General features: G+C 53.4%; 2 protein-coding genes across 15 annotated transcripts in view; one reads left to right on the top strand and one right to left on the bottom strand.

The window, feature by feature from the left end:
* Window positions 1-4164: 4164 nt before the first annotated feature.
* Window positions 4165-15630, bottom strand: ZNF574 (zinc finger protein 574). Of its 5 annotated transcripts, XM_035284566.3 has the most exons (4): window positions 14988-15630; window positions 11583-11667; window positions 11127-11460; window positions 4165-7130 (listed from the first exon to the last, which is right to left on the bottom strand). In XM_035284566.3, the coding sequence occupies exon 4, from the start codon at window positions 7108-7110 to the stop codon at window positions 4417-4419; it is 2694 nt and encodes an 897-aa protein (XP_035140457.1). In that variant the 5' UTR covers window positions 7111-7130; window positions 11127-11460; window positions 11583-11667; window positions 14988-15630; the 3' UTR covers window positions 4165-4416. The 5 variants fall into 5 exon arrangements, with proteins under 5 accessions (XP_035140457.1, XP_035140456.1, XP_035140458.1 ...); XM_035284565.3 differs by lacking the exons at window positions 11127-11460; window positions 11583-11667; window positions 14988-15630 and adding an exon at window positions 10109-10266; XM_035284567.3 differs by lacking the exons at window positions 11127-11460; window positions 11583-11667; window positions 14988-15630 and adding an exon at window positions 8714-9989.
* A 153-nt stretch (window positions 15631-15783) lies between these two features.
* The window catches only part of GRIK5 (glutamate ionotropic receptor kainate type subunit 5), a 72995-nt gene continuing 62940 nt past the window's right edge, over window positions 15784-25838 (top strand). For all 10 annotated transcript variants that reach the window (XM_078359771.1, XM_078359770.1, XM_035284556.3 and 7 more), the window contains exons 1-5: window positions 15784-16753; window positions 20610-20738; window positions 21059-21223; window positions 23569-23666; window positions 23772-23937. In XM_078359771.1, the coding sequence (XP_078215897.1) occupies window positions 20660-20738; window positions 21059-21223; window positions 23569-23666; window positions 23772-23937 (508 nt within the window). In that variant the 5' untranslated portion in view covers window positions 15784-16753; window positions 20610-20659. The remainder of the gene's footprint in view (window positions 16754-20609; window positions 20739-21058; window positions 21224-23568; window positions 23667-23771; window positions 23938-25838) is intronic.

The following is a 25838-nucleotide window of genomic DNA, read 5'->3' as shown; positions in this document are numbered from 1 at the left end:
AGTACAAGACCAGTCTGACCAACATGGTGAAACCCTGTCTTTTTATTAAAAAAAAAAGAAAAAGAAAACCTAACACAGGAATAGAAAACCAAACACTGAATGTTCTCACTTCTACATGGGAGTTGAACAATGAGAACACATGGACTCAAGGAAGGGAACATCACACACTGGGGCCTGTCAGAGGGTCGGTCAGGGGCTAGGGGAGGGATAGCATTAGAAGAAATACCTAATGTAGATGGTAGATGACAGGCTGAAGTATATATAAATAGGATTCGGAGCTCCAGCACACTGTCTTTTATTTGTCATTTATTAAAGAGTGTGCTGGAGCTCTGTCCTAAGCATTCAAAACATATATAAAAATATATGTTTATATATGTCTACAAAGAGTGAAACAAACCTCTATTAAAAAATACATATCTTTACATATATATGTATATCAATATTTACCATATCGTTTATATACATGTAACAGGTAAGATATACACATACACACATGCACATAACCTACTGGTTATATATTTTTTGTATAAACAGAACCCTAATACATTAACCTTTTAAATCTTAGGTCATTTCTTTTACAAGAACAATTCTTAGAATTTATTTTGTTTTAGGCTGGGCATGATGGCTCATACCTGTAATCCCAGCACTTTGGGAGGCTGAGGCTGGTGGATCACCTGACATCAGTTCAAGATCAGCCTGACGAACATGGTGAAACCCTGGTCTCTACTAAAAATACAAAAATTAGCTAGGTGTGGCGGCAGGCACCAGTAATCCCAGCTACTTAGGGAGGCTGAGGCAGGAGAATCTCTTGACCCTGGGAGGCACAGGTTGCAGTGAGCCAAGATTGCCCCGCTGCAGTCCAGGCTGGGCAATAGAGTTAGACTGTGTCTCCAAAAAAATAAAATTATTTTTTTTAACCATAGCTACACTATCATAAATTATTTCAGTGCTTATTTATATTCTCAAATTTTCCCAAATTTTAATCTATTTGGACATCTAATTTTCTTCTATTATTCACATGTGCATCTTAGCAGTTCCAATACTTTGGTCACAATATTTTTTTTCCTTAAACATTTATAGATGTGTTACCACAATCTTCCCACATGTGATATGGTGTAGAGGTGAATGCTAAGGCTAGCAAGCTTTATGTTCCTTTCCTTTATTTTCCACTCTATTTTTCTTATACTATGAAGATGATGCATTGAAGCAATCACCATCCTCGATATTAATCTTTTCTAATAAAATGTAACTAAAAAAATAAACCCAAGGCTGGGCGCAGTGGCTCACGCCTGTGGTCCCAGCACCTTAGGAGGCTGAGGCAGGCAGATCACCTGAGGTTGGGAGTTTGAGAGCAGCCTGACCAACATGGTGAAACCCTATCTCTTTAAAATAAAATAAACCCAAAAACGTTGGGCACCAGGGAACCAGTGTTCTTGTTGCCTTGACAACTTGGCTTGCCCAACTAAAAACAAGCAATGCAAGCCCCAGTTTCATCAGAATTGGTGTGTATATAATGCAGGTTCCTGGGTATCACCCCACACATGCTTGCTGGATCTAAGTCTCAAGGGGAATTTCCTAACACACACCAGCATTTGGTAACCTTTGCCTGTGCAACTGGAACACCAGCATCCAACAAGTAGTATCTTTTTTAGGACCATGGCTCAACTGATGACCGTGGAAGTTTCACCAGGATGATGATGAACAAAGAACCCCCTAAACTTGTTCATAAATGTGTTTGCACAAACTCTTCTCAGGGTAGGAGTCAAACTCAAGCTGCAAAAGAGAGTAACGGAGGAAGGATGACCAGACACCATCACAGAACCATTCTTTCCTGCTGAGAGCCTCTTTATCTTGTAGCTAGCAAGCATCCTCAGGTTTTTCTCCTTCATCCCATCCCTTTTCTTGATTCAGCTTTATCTTTATGGTTTTGCATGGATGACCACTCCAGTTGTTCTGAACACTTATTTCATGACTTTCATGATGTTACAGCTCTTGAGGGGGAGGTTTGGGAATGACTTTACCTGGGGACTGGGGGACCTGGCATGCTGGGCCAAGATGGCTCTAGTCCTTTCTGCAGGGGATGCAGTTGTTAAAAGATGGTGGCCATGATCTGTACACCCAGGTGGGAAGCAACTGCTTAAAAAATTTGCTCTTCATAGGAGCTGTTAGGACATCAAGTGTTTTTTTTTTTTTTAATATGATTAAAAGCACAATGTAGTAAAAAAGTAGTAGAATTAGGAGACTTGACTTCTAGCCTTCTCATCTGAGCAACAGGCTGAACTAGACTTTCAAATGATGCCCTAGAGTCCTAGTGCTCAGAGTGTTAAGGGCCTGAAGTGAGTAGAATAGGGAAGACCAGGTGCTGTGGCTCACACCTGTAATCTCAGCACTTTGGGTGGAGCCTTTGAGTCTAGAAGTTGGAAACTAGCCTGAGCAACATGGTGAGACTGTCTCTACAATAAACACAAAAATTAGCTGGGCATGTGCCTGTAGTCCTAGCTGAGGTGGGAGGATCAGGAGCTGGAAAGGGTGAGGCTGCAGTGAACCATGTTCATGACATTAGCTGGACATAGTGGTGCATGCATATAATCCCAGGTGAGGCTGAGGCAAGAGAATTGCTTGAACCCAGGAGGCGGAGGTTGCAGTGAGCTGAGAACCGGCCATTGCACTCCAGCCTAGGCAAGAGTGAGACTGTTTTAGAGAAAGAGTTCTTTCAGGCCAGGTGTGGTGGCTCATGCCTGTAACCTTAGCACTTTGGAAGACTGAGGTGGGCAGATCACCTGAAGTCAGGAGTTTGAGGCCAGCCTGGCCAACATGGTGAAACCCCACCTCTACTAAAAAACACAAAAATTAGCTGGGTGTGGTAGCTGTAATCCCAGCTACTCGGGAGGCTGAGGCAGGAGAATCACTTGAACCCAGGAGGTGAAGGTTTCAGTGAGCCGAGATCACGCCATTGCACTCCATCCTGGGTGTCACAGCAACTCTCTGAAAAAAAGAAAAGTTCTGGCCGGGCGTGGTGGCTCATGCCTGTAATTCCAGCACTTTGGGAGGCCGAGGTGGGTGGATCACGAGGTCAAGAGATCGAGACCATCCTGGTCAACAAGGTGAAACCCCGTCTCTACTAAAAATACAGAAATTAGCTGGGCATGGTGGTACATGCCTGTAGTCCCAGCTACTCGGGAGGCTGAGGCAGGAGAATTGCTTGAACCCAGAAGGCGGAGGTTGCAGTGAGCCGAGATCATGCTATTGCACTCCAGTCTGGGTAACAACAGCAAAACTCCGTCTCAAAAAAAAAAAAGTTCTTTCCAAAAGAAGCATTTGGAATAATCTTTGAGGAAAAGGGGTCTGAGGCAAGGCTAGCACAGCAGCCTAGCATCCCATCAGTCACACACTTCGATCTTGTTTCCACCACCCTCCCCAAAGTATGCAGAAGGCAGCAGAGTGGAGAGAAAAGCATATGGATGATTAAACCAAATGAAATCAGGCTTAAATTCTGACCTGGGCAAGTCTTCTCAATGCTTTTGACTGCAGATTCCTTTCCTGCAAAATGTTCTCACTTAATCAGTGAGAATAGTACTCAAAGTTATATATATAGTACTTGAGACTAATGTTCAAACATTAGCCAGCCAGCCAGCCATCCCTCTCCCACAATAAAAAACTGCTGGCTGAGCCAAAGTCCAACTCCAGGGGTATTCAAGTCACCATCCCTCATGAAGCCTCCTATGCCCAGACACGTATTATTCAGAATCTCCTTTAATTCCACAGCCGGACATCATGTCTACCTGCATCTGCCCTTGGGGATCACTGAGAAAATCAGATGGCCTTGGGAGACAAGGCCCACATCAGGCCAGGAGTCGGGGACAGGGTTTAAGAATCTGATTTCTCTAAAAGAATTCCTGCCACCAGCAGAAAACACCCTTGAGCTTTTCCACAGGGATATGGGACCTCTAGTGGTAAGAGAGCCATGCTACCTCCATCTAGCAGTAAAGTGAAGTCCCTGCTCTGAGAGCCATGCCCATGAACACCACATCATTCTCTTCAGCCCAACAAATGTTGACTGAGCTCCTACTACCCGCCAGACCCACTTTTAGGTGTTGGTGACACAACCATGAGCGGTGAGACCTAGTATCTGGCCTCATGCCTCCTAAATTCCACTCTATACACTGCTGGCAACTCAGTCTTTATTGACAGTTTCATTTTTGGGGTAACCAGTGCTAAGAGGTGGAAGGCTGGGGGCACCTTTGTGTGTGTTAAGGATCCCAGAGCACCCCCTCAGGAGAGAATAAATCCAATTTAGAACTTACATGGTGGTGGGATGGGAAGAGGAAGGGACACAGTATGTACAGAGGCTTAAGGGGATGCTGGAGGGCCTTCAGCAACAGGGCATGGAGGTGCTGAAGAGGAAGTCAGGCAGAGTCAGCCATTGATCTGGACCCCCTCAGCCTCGGCCAGAGGATAGATCTCAATGGCTTCCACCAGGGGCAGTGCCTCCACGGCAGTCTCCATCACAGCCAAGCCAACAGCAGCCTCTGCCTCTGCCAGCTGCTGCCGCACAGCTGCCTGATGCTGCTGCTGATGCGTCTTGCGGTGCTTCCAGAGGTTGGAGAACGAGCGGTAGCTCTTGCCACAATCAGGGCAGGAGTAGGGTCGTTCACCTGTGTGGATGCGGCGATGTTCTGCCAGGCGCATGGAGATGGCAAAGGCCTTGCCACACACTTCACAGGCAAAGGGCCGCTCACCTGTGTGCAGGCGCCGGTGGTCTTTCAGGTGGGTACTCTGACGGAACGCTTTGCCACAGTCTGGACACGGGTACGGCCGCTCACCTGTGTGGATGCGCCGGTGCACTTGCAGTGACGTCTCTGTGCTGAACAGCTTCTTGCACTCGCTGCACTCTAGACCCCGGCGGCGGGCAGGGGCCGCAGGGGATGCTGCAGCAGTGCCTCCGAGGGCTGCTGGAGAGGCGACTGGTGCACGAGTGGCACGTGGGGCTCGAGGGGCAGGGGGCTCCTTAGCCAGAACCTCTCCAGGTCCAGCAGCTGCATGGGCTGCCTCATGTGCCTGCAGCCGAGCCGCTGAGCCCACTTTCTTGCCACAGGTGCCACACTCAAAGCGCCGTGGGGCCTGGGCAGCAGCAGCTGCACAGCGGTGCTCCCGGAGCCTCAGTGAGGAGGGGAAGGCAGCCCCACAGGATGGGCAGCGGTGGGGCTGGCGCCCAGCATGGACCACGAGCTGGTGTACCTCCAGCAGCCGGCGCAGTAAGAAGGAGCGGGGGCATTCGCGACACTTATAGGGGTATTCACCTGTGTGATGGTAGCGGTGCATGAGCAGGCGGTAAGGGCGGTGAAAACGCACCCCACATTCCTGGCAGCGGTAGGGGAAGTGCTGGGCATGCACCAAGCGGTGCTGCCTCAGCGTGGAGCTTTGTGTGAAAGCCTTGCCACAGTCCCCACACCGGTAGGGCCGCTCTCCTGTGTGTGTGAGCCGGTGGCGGGCCAGGTTGGCAGGCGAGTTGAAGGGCTTGGAGCAGTCAGGGCAAGGGAAGGGCCGCTCCCCTGTGTGCGTACGCAGGTGATTACGCACATGAGACTTCTTCTTGAACATCTTGCCACAAATGCTGCATTTATGGCGCCGCTCCAGCCGATGCACAAAACGTTGGTGTCGGGTCAGCTGCAAGGCCTTTCCAAATTCACGGCTGCACAGGAGGCAGCGGTAGGTGCCTGGAGCAGTGGGCCCTGCTGAGGTCTCCTCGGACACAGGGGGCTCAGGGGCCTCTGGCTCTCCAGTCTCTGCTGGAGCTGGCTCAGAAAAACCAATGACAGGCTCCTCTGGTGGGACTGGTGTTGTGGGCAGAGGGACACCCCCTACCCCATGAGTACGCCGGTGATAAAGGAACTTGGTAAGATTGACAAACGTCTTTCCACATGGACACGAATGCAGAGGATTCGGGGTGTGGGCTCGCCGGTGGGCCAGGAGGAGGGCTTCTGTGCCAAAGGCCAGGCCACAGTCTACACACAGGAAGTGTGACTCACTGCTATGGTCTCCAAGGTGCTGGTCCAGACTGGAAGGGCTAGGGAAGACACGACTGCACAGGGGGCACTTAAAGACACCCTCCCGGTGACTCCGCAGGTGCTGCTGTAGCTGGTGGGGTGAGAGAAAGAGCTGGTCACAGGCTGAGCAGAAGAGTTCCTGTGTGGCTGCCCCGCCTGCTTCTCCACTGTTGTTCCTCCGGGCCCTGCGTCCCCGGCGATCCCGCCCAATGGCTTCGCCATTGCGCAGCTCATAACTGTGGTCAGAAGCTGGCAAGGGGTCAGGCTGAGACACAGGCACCTCTGCAGGTGATGAGGCCTGCATCTCCTGCTGTAGGGCAGGCTCCTGAGATTCGGGGACAGGAGCAGGAAAGTGAGTGGCCTGGTGCTCCAGGAAATCCGCTGGCAGCTGGAAGAGCTGGGAGCACTCAGAGCACTTGTAGAGGAGCAGCTCCACCTCAGTCACCACCTCAGTGGTAGTGGTGGCAGCAGCAGATGGGACAGCCGCCCCTTCCCCACCCTCTTCTGCCTTGCGGTATGAGTGCTCCACAGCCACGCGGGCCTGGCCCATGGGAGGCCCTAGAACAACTGGGGACCCCAGGACAACAGGGGCAGGAGCCTTGGTGGGTGTGGCCCGGAGGTGTGTCTGCCGGTGGTTCAGCCAGAGCTCCTGGCTGGCAAAAAGAGCCTTGCAATCCACACACTCGTAGTGGATGGTGCTGGAGCTCAGGGGTGGTGCCTTGGGTGGTGGCTCAGCTGGCAGTGCCTCCTGAGGTGCCATCATCTTCAGGTGCAGCTCCTGGTGCTCCAGGAGCTGGCTGGGTGACATCAGCAGTTGACCACACTCCAGGCACTGGTACTGGCTCTCCTGCACAAGGGTCTGATAGAGGCCTGTGCCTGAAGCTGCCTCCGTGGCCACAGTGACTCCAGGGTCAGCCACGCCCACCAGCTCAAAGTGCTGCTGGGGCACGTGGGAGTTTTGGTGCATGAGCACCTCTTCCAGGGATCCATAAAGCTGGTTGCACTCAGAGCAGACATAGCGGTGCTCAATGTACAGGACTGTCTCTTCTGACTCCTCAGTCATGGTGGCAGCAAGGCCCTGGGCTGGAAGAAGGGACAGTGGGGACAAACCAGTTGGGTCACTGATTCCTCAGCTCTTCCCTTTATCACTCTCCACTCCCAATACCTTAGATCTGCTTCTCCCTAACTTCTTCCTTTGATTTTTAAAATTCTGCCTCCCTCTCTCCTAATAATCCTCCCTCCCTTCAACCTAATAAACACCAAACACAAAATCTTCCAGGCAATCCCTTCCCCAGGAATCTACCCACAGTCTCACCTCTGAATCAACTTGCATCAAATTCCACCCACCAGATCCTTGTCACCCTTCCAGTCCCCTCATCTCCCACACCTCTCAGTGGGCCCCACAGCTCAGCCCAGCACACTGGAACCTCCACTTAAACCTCCTTCCACTGACTCCTTTTCTTAGCAACTCACGTCATCCCATTCCTCTCCAAGGCACCCAAACGAAAACTCATATAGGCCTTTCCCACCTGTTTTTCCCAGCAACACCCTTCCCATGGGCTCCACTCCTCCCAGATTCTCAGACTTCTTTTTATACCCAGACCACTCAAACTGCCCAATGCCCCACCACTCCACTTTCAGCACTGTAAACGGTTCCAACCCTCCCCTCTACACGAAACCCCCACTACCCACTAACTCTTACTTGGGTGCCCGGGTTCCTCACATCAGACTATCCCTTCCTGGCAATCAAATTTTCTCACACTGCCCTAACCCATCTCCACACCCAGACTTTGCCCACCTTAACCACTTCATGATACCCAGCCTTGTTTAATTACTTAACCTACTCTACAAATCAAGGCCTTCTCCTACAACCCAAACCCCCTATCCAGAATACCCAGACCCATTTTCACAAACGCCTACTCTTCGCTTCAGACCTAGAACCTCCCCTTACCCTAACTCCTGTCTCCAGGATATCTATCCACTCTTTACATTCATCACCTCTTCTTTGTACCAAGACCAAACTGCCAATTATAATCCCCTCTGGGATACCCAGATCCCGTTCCCATTGATTTAAACCCTTCCTGTTCATACACAGCCACTCATTCAGGGACACCCATAACCTCACTTCATACCAACTTATCAACCTCCTGCCAACAGGCCCACCTTAATCCATCCAAGGAATATCCAGATCCTCCTTCACATTGTTAACCTAACCTTTTTTTTTTTTTTTTTTTGAGACAGAGTCTTGCTGTTGTTACCCAGACTGGAGTGCAATGGCGTGATCTTGGCTCACCGCAACCTCCGCCTCCTGGGTTCAGGCAATTCTCCTGCCTCAGCCTCCCGAGTAGCTGGGACTACAGGTGCGCACCACCATGCCCAGCTAATTTTTGTATTTTTAGTAGAGACAGGGTTTCACCATGTTGACCAGGATGGTCTTGATCTCTTGACCTCGTGATCCACCCGCCTCGGCCTCCCAAAGTGCTGGGATTATAGGCGTGAGCCACCTTGCCCGGCCAGAACCTAATCTTTTTTAATTTGCTAAAAGACCTAACTCAACCTCACCCATTCTAGGGATGCTCAGACCCTCCTCTTCCTAGCAACATAACTCCTCTTCTTTTCTTTCTTTCTTTCTTTTTTTTTTTGAGACAGAGTTTCACTCTTGTTACCCAGGCTGGAGTGCAATGGCGCGATCTCGGCTCACCACAACCTCCGCCTCCTGGGTTCAGGCAATTCTCCTGCCTCAGCCTTCTGAGTAGCTGGGATTACGCGCCACCATGCCCAGCTAATTTTTTTGTATTTTTAGTAGAGACGGGTTTCACCATGTTGACCGGGATGGTCTTGATCTCTTGACCTCGTGATCCACCCGCCTCGGACTCCCAAAGTGCTGGGATTACAGGCTTGAGCCACCGCGCCCGGCCACTCCTCTTCTTTTCATAAAGATCCACAGGCACTCTAACCCATTCCAGCGATAACCAGACCATCCTTCACAATGGCTTAAGTTCCTCTTACGCTCACCCCTCTCGTTGCCCAAATTCCCTTTAGGGATACCCGAACCTCCTGTTCTCATGCAGAACCCTTATCACCACCCTAATCCAGCAGACCCCTCTTCCTCAACACTCAAACCCCTCTCACCAGCCTACTACTCTAAGGGGTACTCAGACCCCAAACCTCTTAGCAACCTAACATCTCGGTCTCATTCCAGGAATTCCCAGACACCTCTCACTTTAGCACACAGATCTCTCTCACTTTACTTCCTCTCCTTCCAATAACCAAATCCCATCTTCACCTTGGCCTAATTACCTGAACTTACAAAAGACTACCTTCCCTAGCTCATTCCAGGGACACCCAGACACCCTTTTCACATACACATAACCCTTCTTTGTACAGAGACCCCTCTCCACGCATTCCAAGGGTACCCAACCTCCCGATGGTAAATACATCCCATATTCCCAATGTACCCACATTGGTTTAAGGTTTCTTTACATTAATTTAACCTAATCCGTCACAACTGGACTCCTCCTTAGCTCTAAAGCGCTCCCTTGGGGTATCTATTTCCTAATATCTTTTCACATCAAGACCCCTCTCACCGCCCCAATTCTTTCCAGGAAGAACTATTTCCCCCGCTTGGTTAACTTAATTATCTTTCTCACACGTTAAGCCCCTCACCGGACACCCCAGTACCGTCTAACCGGCCCAGCCCCTTCGTCCTGAACTTAACACGACACCAAGTCCTTTACCCCAAACCCTGGGAAGCCGCGGAGCCCTCCTGGGGCAGCTCTGAGGCCTCCCCTTCCCGCCCAGGTGTCCCGCCAAGGCCCCAGCCCGAGCCCCGCCCCTCCTCACTCAGCCCCGCATGCGACTCCACTCCCCTTCCCCACCCGCCGCCCCGGCCCGGCCCCCGCCCGGCCGCCCGCGCGCCAGGTCGGTGGTTGGTGCCGTTCCGCCCTAACTGCCCGGCGCGCGCTCCCTCAGGCCCTCACTGCGCAGGCGGCCTGGCAAGAGGAGGCCGCGGCGGCAGGGAGGGCAGCCCGGCCAGCCTCCGCGCGCCCGCTCGCACTCACCTGCCTCCGCCGTCTCGCCCGCCCCGGGCCCGGGCGCGGGCCACGGGTCCCCTTGCACGGCCACCCTAGCGCTGCGCCCGCTCTAGCTCTCACCGTCGCCTCTCGCCTGCTCCGCAGCCTCGCTCTCGCCGCCAGCTACCCTCGGCAACGCCCCTCCCATCTTCTTCCTCGGCCGCCGTGCGGACGGCCGGACGCAACCAATCATCGTCCGCTCGGGCCCTACCGTTCGGCCAATCGACGTTTATATCTCTGGGGCTTGAGCCAATAGTGAAGAGCGTCGAGATTCCCCTGCAGCGCCCAACCAATCCTTTAGCGACGTTCCCTCACCGGTCGGCCCTCGGGTGGATAGTACCCGCCCCTTTAATCCTCCCTAGAGGATGCTCCTCCTCCTCCTCGACTCCGCCTCCGACGGCTCCAGAAGGGAGCTCTGAGCGAGGGGCGGTGCGATGACGTCAGGCGGCGGAGCGCCGCCGCAGGCGCCATCTTGGGGGTTCCGTGAGGGAGTCAGCGTTGGGGTCAGGGAGAGGGAAGAGGAGAGGCTGCGAAATTGAGGCGTGCGGCACCCTGGGGGTTGGAGCGGCGGATTGGAGGCACGGGAGCCTCTGTGGTTTCCCCGAGGGTCAGAGGGAGAAAGTGAAACCACTCAGCACGATGGGAAGAGGGCAAACTGCAGCACCAGTCACATGGAGGGAGAAAAGGAAACCAGGACTCCAGACTCACTTTATTAAAAGGAGGGTAATGAAGGCCACAGGAAGAAACAGGGAAAAGACCGAGGGGACTTTTGGGAGGTAGAGAGAGGAGAAATGTCAGAGGGGAAGCAAGGAGAGCGGGGATATGGAGAAAAAGGAGCAGCAGGGACAGGCGGTTTCATTGGAAGAAACGGAACGTGGCGGGTAGAGGACCTGAAGGACAATCGGGGTGAGGGCCTGAAGGAAGTGAGCAGGTAGCGCCTCCTTCCGGGGTGACTCTGACCCTTATAGTTCTCATGTCTCCAAGGGCTCTGGCCATTCCTACTCACCTTGTTCCTGCGACGCTCGGTCTTGGGAGGGAGTTGCCCCAGTAAAAAGTTTCCAGGCAGGGCGCGGTGGCTCACGCTTGTAATTCCAGCACTTTGGGAGGCTGAGGCGGGTGGATCACTTGAGGTCAGGTGTTCAAGACCCACCTGGCCAACATGGTGAAACCACCGTCTTTACTAAAAATACAAAAAATTAGCTGGGCATGGGCGTGTACTTGTAATCCTAGGAACTCGGGAGGCCGAGGCTCGAGATTTGGTTGCACCCAGGAGGCCGAGGTTGCAGTGAGCCGAAATCGCGCCAGTACGCTCAAGCCTGGGCGACAGAGCGAGACTCCATCTAAAAGAAAAAAAAAAAAAAAAAAAGATTTCCGGACCTACTCCCTGAACCCAAGCACAGAAGAGTTTCAATTTCTCGGATGAGGAAACTGAATCTCAGAATTGGATTATTTATTTACCTACCTGATGCCATTCGTCTGTTTTGCTGTGGCCATTTGGTCTCCAGATGTCCTATCTTTCTCGTGGATTAAATTCCCTAACATCAGGCCTGTATAGTTAAAACAGATTCCCGCATTAGAATCCGGGTTCTAGAAGAAATTAACTGTCCTGTGTCTAAGTTTCTCATCTGTGAAATGGGGCTAATAGCCCATCTCATGGTGGTTTTGAGGCACAGAGTAAAAGATATTTTAGCTGGGCGCAGTGGCTCACGCCTGTAATCCCAACACTTTGGGAGGCCGAGGCAGGTGGATCACCTGTGGTCAGGAGTTCGAGACCAGCCAGCCAACATGGTGAAACCCTGTCTCTACTAAAAATACAAAAATTAGCCAGATAAGGTGGCATGTGCCTGTAATCCCAGCCACTTGGGAGGATGAGCCAGGTGAATCACTTGAACCCTGGAGGCAGAGGTTGCAGTGAGCTGAGATCGTGCCATTGCACTCTAGCCTGCGGTACAAGAGCCGGAGTGCTTTTTTATCTCTGAAAAAAAAAAAAAAGGTATCTGGATATCTAAAATTTATTTATTTATTGGAGACGGTCTCACTCTGTTGCCCACCACACAGGCTGGAGTGCGATGGCACGAGCTTGGCTTACTGCGAGCTCGGCTTACTGCAACCTCTGCCTCCTAGGTTCAAGCAATTCTCCTGCCTCGGCCTCCCAAGTAGCTGGGACTACAGTTGCACACCACCATGGGTGGCTAATTTTTGTATTTTTCGTGGAGGCAGGGTTTTGCCATGTTGGCCAGACTGGTCTGGAACTCCTGACCTTAGGTGTTCCACCCCACTCAGCCTCCCAAAGTGTTGGGATTACAGGTGTGAGTCACCACCCCTAGCCCCTAATTTTTTTTTTTTTTTCGATATGGAGTTTCACTCTTGTTACCCAGGCTTGAGTGCAATGGCATGATCTCGGCTCACCACAACCTCCCTCCTGGGTTCAGGCAATTCTCCTGCCTCAGCCTCCTGAGTAGCTGGGATTACAGGCATGCGCCACCATGCCCAGCTAATTTTTTATATTTTTAGTAGAGACAGGGTTTCACCATGTTGACCAGGATGGTCTCGATCTCTTGACCTCGTGATCCACCCGCCTGGGTCTCCCAAAGTGCTGGGATTACAGGCTTGAGCCACTGTGACCAGCCTGTTGTTTCTAAGACAGTCTGGCTCTGTCACCCAGGCTGGAGTACAGTGGCCTGATCTCAGCTGACTGCAACCTCTGCCTCCCAGGCTCAAGCAATTCTCAGCATCCATCTCCCGAATAGCTGGGATTACAGACTCCCACCACCATGCCCAGCTAATTTTTGGTATTTTTAGTAGAGATGGGGTTTCACCATCTTGACCAGGCTAGTCTTGAACTCCTGACCTCGTTACCCATCCGCCTCGGCCTCCCAAAGTGCTGGAATTCTAGGCATGATCCACTGCCACCACGACTGCGTTTTTTTTGTTTTGTTTTTTTCAGAGATAGGGTCCCACCATGTTGCCCAGGCTGGTCTTGGAACTCTGGGCTCAAGCCATCCTGCCTTGGCCTCTTAAAATGGTGGGATTACATGTATAAGCCACTGTGCCTGGCCAGTTGTTATTTTTATTAGTGTCTCCGGAAACCTAATAATAACTAGTATCTCTTGAGTGTACTATGACATGTTAGGTATTATACTCAGTGCTTACGTGCATTATTCAGCTTAATCCTCCTAACTACGCTATGAGGGAGAAACTCAGGCTGACTTTACAAAACATCGAGGCCTAGAGAAGTAACTAGTCATAGTTCCCACAGTTAGGAAGAGTCAGGATTCCAACCCAGGATCTACACTCTTGGTCCCCTGGCTCACCTGAAGTTCAAGTGGTTGCATGTTGAAGGCATGAATGCAAGAAGTAAAGAGTTGGTGGAAATTAATGAGCTAAAGCTAGGCCCGGCCTACTCTGAATCAGTCTGGGTTTGCCTTAGAGCAAAATCACCTGGGGTAGGTACCAGAGTAGTGGAAGCCTTGCCCAGTCTTTGATAGACTGTGTGATATTGGGCAGATTCTTGCTCCTGCTGAAACCTCCTTTTCCCCACTTGAAAAATCTGAGGATCAGGCCAGGTGCGGCGGCTCAGCCTGTAATCCCAGCACTTTGGGAGACCAAGGTGGGCAGATCACCTGAGGTCGGGAGTTAGAAACCAGTCTGACCAACATGGAGAAACCCTGTCTCTACTAAACATACAAAATTAGCCAGGGGTGGTGGTGCCTGCCTGTAATTCCAGCTAGTTGAGAGGCTGAGATAGGAGAATCACTTGAACCCGGAAGATGGAGGTTGCAGTGAGCCAAGATCACGCCATTGCACTGCAGCCTGGGCAGCAAGAGTGAAACACTGTTTCAAAAAAGAAAATCTGAATATCTGGGTGACTTCTCAGGCCTTTTGCTTCGACTTCCCAACTTGATTTGGGTTGCGTAGGTCTGTCTTTCCAGACGATATAGGAATGAACTGAGGCCTGGACTGGTCCTTCTGAAGGTGATAGCACAGGACTGGCTAGGATTTCGGGGACAGGTTGAATTTTGAGTGGGTGGTGGTTTTTTTTTTTTTGGAGATGAGTCTTGCTCTGTCTCCTAGGCCCGACCCCAGGTGGTCCACCTGCCTCAGCCTCCTAAAGTGCTGGGTTTACAGGCATGAGCCACTGCTCTAGTTGAGAGGATGGTGTTCTGTGTTGAGGTCCTGCATAAGCAAAGTCCTAGAGGCGAGTGTGAGTCTGGGCTTTCAAGCCTGACGAGCTGAGTGTAGGTGTTTGGGGGGTGGGTATTGATGTTGACCAAGTGGGATAAGGAGGTGTGTGCAAAGTTGGCAGTCCTTCAGCATCAGATATATGTGTCAGATGTGTGTCCAGGATGCCCCACATGCCAGCTTGTAGAGGGCTTCCCGTGCTAGGCTGACATGTGGTCCAGGAGTTGCCATGTGCCAGCTGTGTGTTCGAGGCATGTGGTCACATGTGCTGTGGGCCACACGTGAGTGTGTCAGTGTCTCCTCCCCATCACGAGCATCGGGGGTGGTGGTGAGTCACGGGCTCAGCCTTCAGCACCAACTGTCATGTTTCTTCCCCTCAAATTTCACCCCCCACCCAACCATGTACCACCCACCCCCACTCCAAGATCTGTGTCGCTTCTCTCTTCCATCCCCCTGCCCTGCTTGGCTCCTGAAATGCTGCAGAGTGTTCCCTGGGAAGGAGTCTCCCACTTCTCCTGGCTCTGCCCTCCAGCTTCTGTCCTTGTCCCATCAACCTTACCCACTGCCTTTCCGCTCCTGCCACTAGAGAATGAGGGTCCCTTCTCTCCACCCACTCATCTCTGAGGGTCCCAAGGATTTCTCTATGCACGACAGAGAATTCTCATACTCACCACCCATCCCTCACCTCTGTAGGAGCTATTTCTATTGGGGGAGGCTTCCCTCGCATCTCCAGGCTGGCAGCTCCTGCCTCAGTGGCTCTCCTATGTCTATGAGCCACATCCTTGTCTTTGTGGTCCCTTTGTGGCTGTAGGCCTCCCTTGTTTCTGTGACCTTCTTCAGCTCTCCTTGGCTCTCTCCCTGCCCCTGTGGACTGTTCCCCATATCTGAGGAGTGCTTTCTGTTTCTGGGGGCCTCTCTCTAGTGTCTCTGGCTTCTCCCGTGTTTTCCTTCACGTGAGGTCTCTGTGTCCACACACTGCCCTGGTCTCCAAGGTCCTTTTGCTTGTCTCTGCGGGCTGCTCCCTTGTCTCCATGGGCCTTTCTTTCTTATCCCGGGACTCTTCCTGTCCTTGCCTTTGTGGGGTTTGTGGGCCTCGGCCCACTTCTCTGGACAGTCTTGATGGCTATCTCTCTTCATTTTTCTTCATCTCTGTAGCCCTCTCCCTCCATCTCAGTGGCCTTCTCCCCAGGTCTTCTTGCCTCTCATCTCTGTAGGCTCCTGTGCCCAGGGCTGCCTGGGCAGGGTGGCGGCATGGGGTGGTAGAGAGGGTGGCCAGGGGGTGGGCCCTCCATCCAATGCAGCTGCTGCTTCTCATCAACATTCTCCTTGGTGGGGGAGGGGGGAGCAGCCCCAACCAATAAGGGCTCCACCTCCTCTGACTCCCCTCCCTCCTCGCTCTCCGCCTGCCTCCCTTCCTTCCTCCTCCCCACCCTCCTCCCTGCCTCCCTCCCTCCCTCTTCTCTCTCCCCCCAACCCCCCCTGTGATCCAGGACCTAGCTTGGGCGGCAGGCCGGCAGGCAGGCAGGCAGGCAGGCGGTGGCCTCAGAGGAGAGACTGAGCAGTGGCGGCAGGGAGGCAGGCCCAGCCGGGGACTGAAGCCGGCGGAGGCTTCTCACAGGGGACCAGGAGTCTATGGACAGGCCCTCCCACTGAGGCCCAGTGCCGGGAGCCCCTGGGACACCCCACCCTCCTCCGCCTTTCTCTTCCACCTGCTCCTCTGTATCCTCCTTTCCCTCCTCCTCTCCCTCCTCCCTCTCTCTCCACCTCATTTGCCCCCTTCTCGGCCTTTCCGGGTCTCCCAGCTCTCCAACCTCTCTCGCCCTCCACTCCAGGGCTCTTCCCCGCCCCCAGCATGCTTTTCCGTGGGGGCTGAGGGCTTGAGGACTCCGGGGCCCTTGCCTCAACCAGGGCAGGGCCCAGGCTCCAGGGGGGAGGGGGGAAGGGGGCGGCCCCCTCCCCCAGCAGGCCCTCCCCTCCCCCACTTCTCCTGATGGCCAGCTTCCTTTTCTCCACCCAATCCTCGCCCCCTGTGGCCCCCCAAGGCCGGCCCGGCTAGGGGAGGGGGCGGGGGCCCTTTCCCGGGCCGGCTTCCCCCTCCCCCGGCTTTGCCTGTGCCCCCCCTTCCGTTTTCACCTTCCTCTCCTCCTTTCCTCCCTCCTTCCCCTCCATTTGCTCCTTCCCCCTTTCCTGTCTCCCCTTCTCTCCTCCATTTTCTCCTTTCCCCTTCTTCCCCTCCCCGGCCCGCCCTCTCCTTTTCCACCTGTCCTTCCTCCCTGCTCCTGTGGAGCCACCGTTTTGGATTAGTTGGGGGCCACTGCCAGCGGCGGGGGAGGGGGCCCTGTGGACTGCCCTCTCCCCCCGCCCAGCCCCACTGCCACCCAGCGCCGGAGCACCTCCTGCTGTCGGTTCTCGGGCCTCGAGGGAGCCCAGCCCTCCGTCCCACCAGGATCCGTGAGTGTCTGTAGGGCGGGGATTGGGCTGGGTTTTGGGTCCTGGAAGGCTGGGCTCGGTGCCGCTTGGTGGGTGGGGGGCCGCATTCTCCCCTTTCTCCGGACTGGCAAGTACCCTCCCCCACTAGGGGCCTGCTCTGCACCCTCCATCTCCTCAGCCTCCATTCACCTCAACCTTTTCTTGCCTCTTCTTTTGGGTACACAGCTCACTGCCACCCCTGGCCCCCCAGCTTTCTTGGGTCCTAGGTGGCTGACTGCTCTTACTCGGGCTGTCACTTGCCCCGACCCCTGGCACGTCCGTGCCCCTGCTGTCTCCAAGCCTCCGTCCTGGTCCCAGACTAGCTGTTTGCATTCCTCTGATCCTCATCCTCTGCCTGCTGTGGGCCCTGGTCCTGTCCCCATCCCATCCAGTCTCTGTCTCCTGCAGATGTCTTTCCGTTTTTGAGCCCCCATTTCCTATGTCTCTTGGGTCCAGTCTCTGACTCTGCCCAACTTCTCTCTTCTTTGCTGTTACCCCAGGCTGCTCTTGGCATGTCTCTGTTTACATTCCTCTTTCTATCCGAACTCCTTGCCCCTGGCTTTCCTCTTTCAGAGGCCCCCCTTAGCAGGTCTTCTTCTACTTCTCTCTTTCCATTCTGTGCCTCTGTTTACTTCTTCTCCTTCCTTTCTCTGCCTCTGGGCTGGGAGTCTGTCTTTCCTCTCTCACTTTTCCACCTCTTTCCTCCAGAGCCACTCTGAATGCCTGGCTCCTCCATCCCACCCTCCTTAGCTGCTGCCCCACCTTTCTGTGGTCCATGGTGACTTTTCCTGGCTGGTCTGGCTCTTCCCACTCCCTTCCTCTCTCCCACTTCTGCGTTACCTCGTGTGGCCTTTCTGCTCCCATTCCTCTCCTTGTCTGGGGGCTTTCGGGCCCTGGGATTGCCTGCTCCCCCACAGGGCATTCCTGAGTGTCTTGGGGTGGCTGTGCCTCTGTGTGGGCCTGGCCCCTCCTATAGGCGCTTGCCTGTGCTCCTCTAGGGAACTCACTCCACCTCCCTGACTCCTGGCCAAGGGCTATGCCCCAAGGGAAGGGATTCTTGAGTTTCTGTGGAGTAGGATTACTGTGGGCCCTGACTCAGTTTCCCTCCTTGACTCCCCCTTTCTCTCTTCCAGGTACTTTTCCCCCTTGCCCCTTTCTTTTCTATGGGCTTGCTGTGCAACTCTGACATACTGTCTCTCTCTTTCCAGCTGGTCCTCTTTGCGCAGAGTTTGGCCGTTTCTCTCCTCCTCCCAAGTCTTGTGCCTGCTGCTATTTCTTTATCTTCCTTTACCTTCTCCCTCACCCCATGTGCCTTTGCTGGCCCTCCTTGCCTCTCGCCTTCGCTGATGTCTCTCCTTTGCCCACTTGTGTGTCTCTCTCCATGGGGGGGCCCTGTTGCTCAGCTCTCTGCTGGGTTTTGACTTTTATCTGTCTTTGCCCAGCCTCTGGGTCTGTGAGTCCTGGGCCGCCTGACACCCTGACTCTATCCCTTTTGGTGTCTTGCTTCTAGGCTGTGTCTGTGTCTTGCTCTCTCACATAGCCTCAGTTTCTACCTCTTGGGCTGTTTTTCTGTGTATTTATGTCCACCTGCTGCCCCTTCAACCCTGTCCTATATATAGTCTTTCTCTGTCTGCTCCCACCTTTGCCTGCCACCTGTGGGTCTCTGTCCTTCTGCTCCATCTCTTCCTCGGTCTTTCTTTTTTTTTTTGAGACAGAGTTTCACTCTTGTTACCCAGGCTGGAGTGCAATGGCGCGATCTCAGCTCACCGCAACCTCCGCCTCCTGGGTTCAGGCAATTCTCCTGCCTCAGCCTCCTGAGTAGCTGGGATTACAGGCATGTGCCACCATGCCCAGCTAATTTTTTGTATTTTTTAATAGAGACAGGGTTTCACCATGTTGACCAGGATGGTCTCGGTCTCTTGACCTTGTGATCCACCCACCTCGGCCTCCCAAAGTGCTGGGATTACAGGTTTGAGCCACTGTGCCCGGCCATCTCCCTCGGTCTATCTGTCCTCTGCTCCCTTTTTGCCCCAGGAGTCCCTGGTGTCTTAGCATGACCCACTCCACTCCTACCTCTCTCCTAGCCCCGCCCTTCACACTCCTCCCACTGTGAGCGCTCCTTCCGGGTCTCCCAGCATCCCTTGCGCCTCCATCCTTGACAAGCCTTCACCTTAATCCACATTATAGTTTGCAGTCCCCAGCTTGTCCAGCATGCTCTCCTACTCTGCACCCTCTCTTTCTCAGAGGCCCAGAGAGTGGTGACTTGCTCAGTATCACTCAGTGAGTTGCGGGCAGAGCTGGGACCGATCCCCAGCCTGGGTTTTCCAGGCCACTTGAGATGGTCAGAAGGACTTGTGCTTCTGTCCTTCCCTCGAAGTTCTCATTCCACAGTTTCACCAGCTCAAGCTCTCCTTTCATGGGCATTGAGTGGGGTCCAAGGTCCAGGCCCACCTCACAGCATTCTGGGCCCCCACAGTAATCCTACTTCATAAAAACTCAAGAATCCCTTCCCTTGGGGCATAGCCCTTGGCCAGGGGGAATGGAGCTGTGCATCTGGCCAAACTCCTTGCCCAACGGTTGCCTTGCAGAAGGCCGGGGTGCCTGAAAGAATCCCTGACTCCTTGGGGGTGGAGAGCTGTTAGGAGCAAAGATGCACCATCTCCCCTTTTACTTCTGCTCCCCTTCAGAGTTGGGGGGCAGTGGCTTCGCACCCACTTCTGGCAGGCAGCCCACTCCCTGCTTTACTCCTCCATTCCAGCCCTTCCTGCTTGTATCAGAGTCGGTTCGTATCTTTTCTCCATCCTCTGTCTCACTCTTCCTGTGTCTCGCCTGTGCCTTGGTTCCTCCTCTCCAGCCTGCCCCTCTCTCTTCCTCTCCCTGCTCTGTCCTTGCTTCTATTTTGCGTCCCCATCCTCCTGTCTCTTCCCTCTTTCTCTCTCCTAGTCCTCTCCCTAGCTTCCTGTATCTCTCCTTCTCTGTTTGTCTCCATTTCTATCCCCGTATTCTTGTTGTCTTGCTGTCTTTTCTTCCCTTGTGTTTCTATTTTGTCCTTTCTCTTTTTCTGTCTTTCCCCTTTCTAAGCCTCTCTTTCTCTGTCTCTCTCTGTTTCTTCCCTTCTCTCTCTTTGCTCTTTTTTTTTTTTTTTTTAGCCCTTTTAGTACTCTGGGTCCATTCATCTGTGAGGCTCTGTGTGTACCTCTCTCTCTCTGTCTCTCTCTCTCTTTCTCTCTCTCTCACCGTCACTCTTTTTCTCCATCTCTCCATCTTTCCGAAAGTTTCCTAACTCTGGATACTCTCCCCTCCAGACCTCAGATATCCAGGCCTCTTTCCCCATGGGATTGTGGGAACCAGGGACGTCAGGAAAGTGGCAAGTGAGGCCTGGGATGGGGTTGCCTAGCAACCACCGCATCCTCTCCAGCCAGTTTCTGTTGCCTAGTAACAGCTGCCTGCCCAGAGACAGGGGCGGGACTGGGTGGGGGGGTGGCACTTCCTGGTTTCCTATTAGGGTGGGTCTGGTCCCTGGAATTTACTCCCATCTCAGATCCTCACATGCCTCCCTCCTGCTTTGGTAGCTGTGCCCATCCTCTCTCTTGCAGCCTGTCCCACTCAGAGCCTGAGCACTGTGACCTCCGCTCTGGTAGTGTCCCTCTGAGCTGAGCTTCCATTCTCCCAATGCCTTCAGTATTGTCAGCTTCTAAACAGAGCAGGGCTCTGCAGAGCTGTGAACTGCTCACCCACAATGTCCCCAAGGCTTCAGTGACCACCCCATCCAGCAGGCCTCCAAAGGGTTCCATCCCCCACATAGCAGTCTCCCCCGGGCTGTGGGGTCTCCCTGCAGGTGGCGAGTGGGGGCCGCGGCAGCTGCGTCCCCATGAGGAGGGGAGGAAGATGCCGGCTGAGCTGCTGCTGCTGCTGATTGTTGCCTTCGCCAGCCCCAGCTGCCAGGTGCTCTCATCACTGCGCATGGGTGAGGCCCTCCCGCACCCTGCCCTTGCATCCTCAGAGACCCTCCCGTCAGGCCCTGGGGCTCCTCTGGGGACCCAGGCATCCCAATCCCTCAAGAGAGTTGGGTCTCAGCTCTCTTCAGCATCAACAGGTCCCAGCCTCTAGTTCCTCCTTCCCCTGGGACCCAGGAGTCCAGACCCCTAGCTTCCACCAACCTCAGATCTAGGTGTCTAGACTCCTGGTCCCTGCACCCACCTCATCTAGAGCCCAGGAGTCCAAGACCTGAGCCCCCTCCTTCCTCAGGACTCAGGAGTCTGGTCCCCAACCCCCATGTCCCCTCAGCTGCAATCCTGGATGATCAGACAGTGTGTGGCCGTGGTGAGCGTCTGGCCTTGGCCCTGGCCCGGGAGCAGATCAACGGGATCATTGAGGTCCCAGCCAAGGCCCGAGTGGAAGTAGACATCTTTGAGCTGCAGCGGGACAGCCAGTACGAGACCACGGACACCAGTGAGCGGGGCCATGGGGGCGTGGGGTGAGGCAGGGCAGGCCGGTGGCCCTCAGTCAGTCCCTCTGCCCCCAGCCTCTAGCCTGGCCTTGTCCTCTTCTAGCTCCATCTTCCCCCTTCCTTCCTGTCTGTCTCCGCCTTCTTCCCAGACATGGCTGCTGGGTTGGAGAGGAGGGAGAGCATAAGCCCCAGTTCTGCTCTGGGGGAGCGCAGGGCAGCATTGGAAAGATAAGCCCTACCATCCCAGCTGGCTGCGGATGCTTGTTAGTCCTCAGAGCTTAATAACAAGCCCCAGACATCGAGGGCAGGAGCCTCAGGTGAGGGTCAGCAAAGGCATTCTGGAGAAGGCTAGTCTGAAGCTGAGCTCTGAAAGGTGAACGGGATGTAGAAAGAGTGGCATGGCTCCAAGCACAGCTGGCCACATGACGGGGGTGTGGAAGTGTCTGTGGAATACTGATGGGCTGAATGTTCAAAGGTGTCACTTGAACAGATGTGAAGGAGTTAGACCTTTGGGAGATGCTGCCATAAAGCATGTTTTAGACAGGTTTCTTTCCTGCAGGCCTTATCAAAGGCTTTATGGTGTTCGTGTACGTTTCAAATTACCAAGAGGGAGAATGGGCTATGGCATTTCACAGGCTTTTTTGGCTGGTGTGGCACACAGTACAATTTGGGAGAAGCTGGGATGGAGGGTGAGGAGGAAGATGGCATTCCAGGCATGTGCCTAGAGTCTGGAGATGGGGTGGGGATCAGGGTGGAAGCAGAGGGAAGTGTTTGGAGCCAAGGAATGGGTGTGCAGTTGAGCCCATCCTGAATCCACCTGGACATATTTGGAGAGATTGTGAGATGTCAGGGCTAAGTATGACAGGGCAGTAGGAAGTGAGGCTGTGCAGATCATCAGGATGGCTCAAGGAGGCTACAGTGCCAGGGTGGAAGATGCTGCCTTCACCCACAGGCACTGGGAAGCCACTGATAGGTCTGTACCTGGGATTAAGGCCTCTGTAAAGAGAATCTGGAGGCTGGATTTGGGTAATGAGTGAAGATTCTGGTATATGCCTGAAATGAGGGTCCTAAACTAGGGCAGGGGCCAAGGGGTTAAAGAGAAAGGGACAGATGTGAGATAATTTGAGGTCAAAGAAGAGAGGATGTGGTGACTAATTGGCTGTCAGGAGAGAGATCGAAAACAAGGACCTTTTTTGGGCATCTGGTCTGTGTGAATGGTGGAGCCCTCACCAGTGTGGAAGGTCCAGAAGAAGCCAGTTTGGAGGAAATGAGGTGTTCAGTTATGCCTTTAGTTAGATGTGGTAGAAATCCAGCTCAGCCTGGTTTAAGGAAGAAAGAGAACTTATTAGCTCACAGTCACTAAAAGACCTAAGGACAAATTTCAGGCATGACTGAATCCAGGTGTTCAAATGATATCCTAGGCTTGTTTCAGGCATGGCTGGATCCAGGCATTCAAATGACATCCTGGCAGTCTTTCCGTGTCTTTACCTCTGGGGCCTGCTCTCCTCTGAGTTGGCTTCGTTTTCAGAAATGGTCTCTCAACTGGTGGCAAGATGGCCCCAGCATCACCAAGCTTACATCTCAAAAGTTTAGCAAACTCAGTGATAATTGTAGCAAAAGACCTGGGGAAGGAGCTGCATGTTCTGATTTGAGCCCATGTGCATCTCTGAACCGGTTGCCATGGCTCAGAGAATGGGGTTCTGTGACTCCCCAAGTCCTGCATCAGGTGCCAGTCAATCCTGGAAACCCTGGACTGAAGGGTGGGGAATAGTTCCCCCAGGAGAAGTTAAGATTCTGCTATGAGAACAGGCGCTGGACAGGCAAAACAGCGCTATCTTCCTCTGAGTTTTGAGACATACATGTGTCTAAGGAGGAAGAAAGCAGAAGAAAGAGGAGGAAGTAAGTGTGGCAGGAGAGTGGTGTTTGGAGTGTGGAGAGGATCCAGGGGACCTGGGCTGCAGGGTTAGGGGAGAAGTTGGTGAGTGCACCATAGACTGTGGCACGGCTAAAAAGGTTGAGAACAACACAGCAGCTGAGGGACTAGGCACAGGCTTTGCAGGCAGAGAAGGCCCCTGGTGTCTCTTTTCTCTTTATCCCTTCCTTTGATCTCCCTTGGCCTGACCTCTCCCTCTGTTGCTTTGTCCTCATCTCTCTCTGTCTCATGCCCCCTCATGTTCACTTGTTGGGTGGGGTCAGAGACTGGCCCTCTGGGTCCCAGATGGCAGAAGAGGATCAGGCAGTTGCCAGTGTCTGATCCTATCCTGGGCCATGGTGGCTCCCTGGGGGATGAGGAAGGAGAGGAGGCAGGGAGTCCCTGACTCTGTGGTCTCTTCCCTGTCCCTTGCAGTGTGTCAGATCCTGCCCAAAGGGGTCGTGTCTGTCCTGGGGCCCTCTTCCAGCCCAGCATCTGCCTCCACCGTGAGCCATATCTGTGGGGAGAAGGAGGTGAGGTGGGGAGTGTGGGCTGGTGCTGTGGCGGGAAGCGGTTCCCTCCGGGGCAAGGGCTGGACGGAGGAACAGGATGGAGGCCAAAATTTCCTCTCTGTCTAGATCCCCCACATCAAGGTGGGTCCCGAGGAGACACCCCGCCTTCAGTACCTTCGCTTCGCATCTGTCAGCCTGTACCCCAGTAACGAGGACGTCAGCTTGGCGGTCTCCCGAATCCTCAAGTCCTTCAACTACCCCTCGGCCAGCCTCATCTGCGCCAAGGCTGAATGTGAGGGAGGAGATCTGGATGTTTTCTTTTCTGTTCCTTCCCAAGAGATCTGATGTCCCACCTAGTCATTCACTGGCCCCTAGTTAGAATTCTAGGGCACCCAGGCACCAGGCTCTTCTTCATCTTCAGAAACTGAGGCCTCTGTTTCCACAGACCCCTGCTCTCCTCAGAGAGACCCATTTAATCCCCAGATGGTGACTAAGCACCTGCCATGTCAAAGCCCTCTGCTAGGCCCTGGGCATGGTCCCTGGGTGCTTGGAACTCTGGTTCTAGTGGAGGTCCTAGGTCGTTGAGCTGTTGTGATACAGAGTGGTACCTGTGCTGCCAGGAGGCACGTGGAGCATCTGGTATTACATAGGAGAGATCCTAATCCATCTGGGAGATTCAGAGCCTGTGTCTATGAGAAAGTGATATCCAAGCTGAACCTGAAGGGTATGGGAAGAAAAAGGAAACAAGTTCTAAGCAGAGAGTGTGGTAGGGGCAGAGGTGGAGGGCCCAGGGAGCACAGCCCCCTCGAGAGGCTTGTGGATGCTCCCAGTGGCTGAAATGTGGGAACAACGAAGCAAGAGATGATGGGAGCCATGGGAGGTCCCCACACAGGGCAGGGTGAGGGCACAGGGTCAGATGTGTATTGTAGGAAAAACCTGTTGGCTGCAGTGTAGAGAATAGACTGGAGATTGACAAGAGGAGTGGCACGGAGACCAGCGTAAGGCAGGGGAGAGGCAACACTGGTCTGGGCCCAGGTGGTGGCAGTGGGAATGAGCGGGCCAGGGTGATGTGAGAGGCAGTGAGGGAAAGAGGAGTGTGGATCCAGGGATGGTGAGAGACCTCTGCCAAGGAGGAACACAATCCGTAAGGGGCCCACATTGGGCGTGGTGTGACATTCACATGAGATGTCTGGTAGGCTGGTAGATTTGTGGTTGTGGAGCTTGAGGCAGGGAGGGACTGCCTCTAAAAGGAATTCCTCCTTCAAGAAGTATTTATTGGGCCAGGTGTGGTGGCTCATGCCTGTAATCCCAGCACTTTGGGAGGCCAAGGTAGGAGGATGGCTTGAGGCCAGGAGTTCAAGACCAGCCTGGGCAACATGGCAAGACCCCATCTCAAGAAAAAGTTATCTATTGAGCACCTGCTATGTGCCAGGCACTGCTCTTTGTATTAGGGATCAGCCATGGGTGAAATTGTCCAAGTCCATTCTGATGAGAGGAGTTGGGCGAAAAACACCACAAACAAGTGCATTACGTGGTTAAAAGTAGTGAGTTCTATGGAAAAGTAGAAACGACTTATGAAGAATGGTGTGGGAGTGGGTGCAACTTTAAATGAAATGGTGGGTGAAGGCCTCATTGAGAAAGTGACCTTGGAGTAGAGACCTGGACGAGGGGAAGGAGAGAGCCATTTGAGAATGTGAGAGAAGAGGGTTCCAGGACAAGGGAACAGCCAGAGTGAGGGCCACAGGACAGGAGCAAGACTGTGGTGTGTGTAGAACAGTGAGGGGGTGATGTGGCTCAAGCCCAAAGAGTGAATGATAGGGATGGGGAGAGGCAGGGCTGCAGGCTGGGTGGTTAAAAATATATATTTATTAAATAGCTGCTGTGTGCCAGGCTCGGCTCTTGGTATTAGGGATCAGTCTCTAGTGTCTCAATGAGGGCCCTGCCCACCATTTCCTTAAAGTTCCCCCTCATGCTTACTCTAGAATCCTAGTCTTCATACCTCACTTTTGCTTTAACACAGAACTCACTACTTCTAACCACGTAATGTACTTATTTACAGTGTTTATTGCCCAACTCCTCTCCTCATCCTGTACCTGGTTTACTTCACTCACGGCTGACCCCTGATACCAAGAGCAGAGCCTGGCACAGAGCACCTACTCAACAAGTACTTTTTTTTTTTTTTTTAAGAGATGG

Source organism: Callithrix jacchus, chromosome 22 (assembly GCF_049354715.1).
Source record: "Callithrix jacchus isolate 240 chromosome 22, calJac240_pri, whole genome shotgun sequence".
NCBI lineage: Eukaryota > Metazoa > Chordata > Mammalia > Primates > Cebidae > Callithrix > Callithrix jacchus.
The sequence above is the reverse complement of the archived record's forward strand: the minus strand, read 5'-3'. Positions and strand labels throughout refer to the sequence as shown.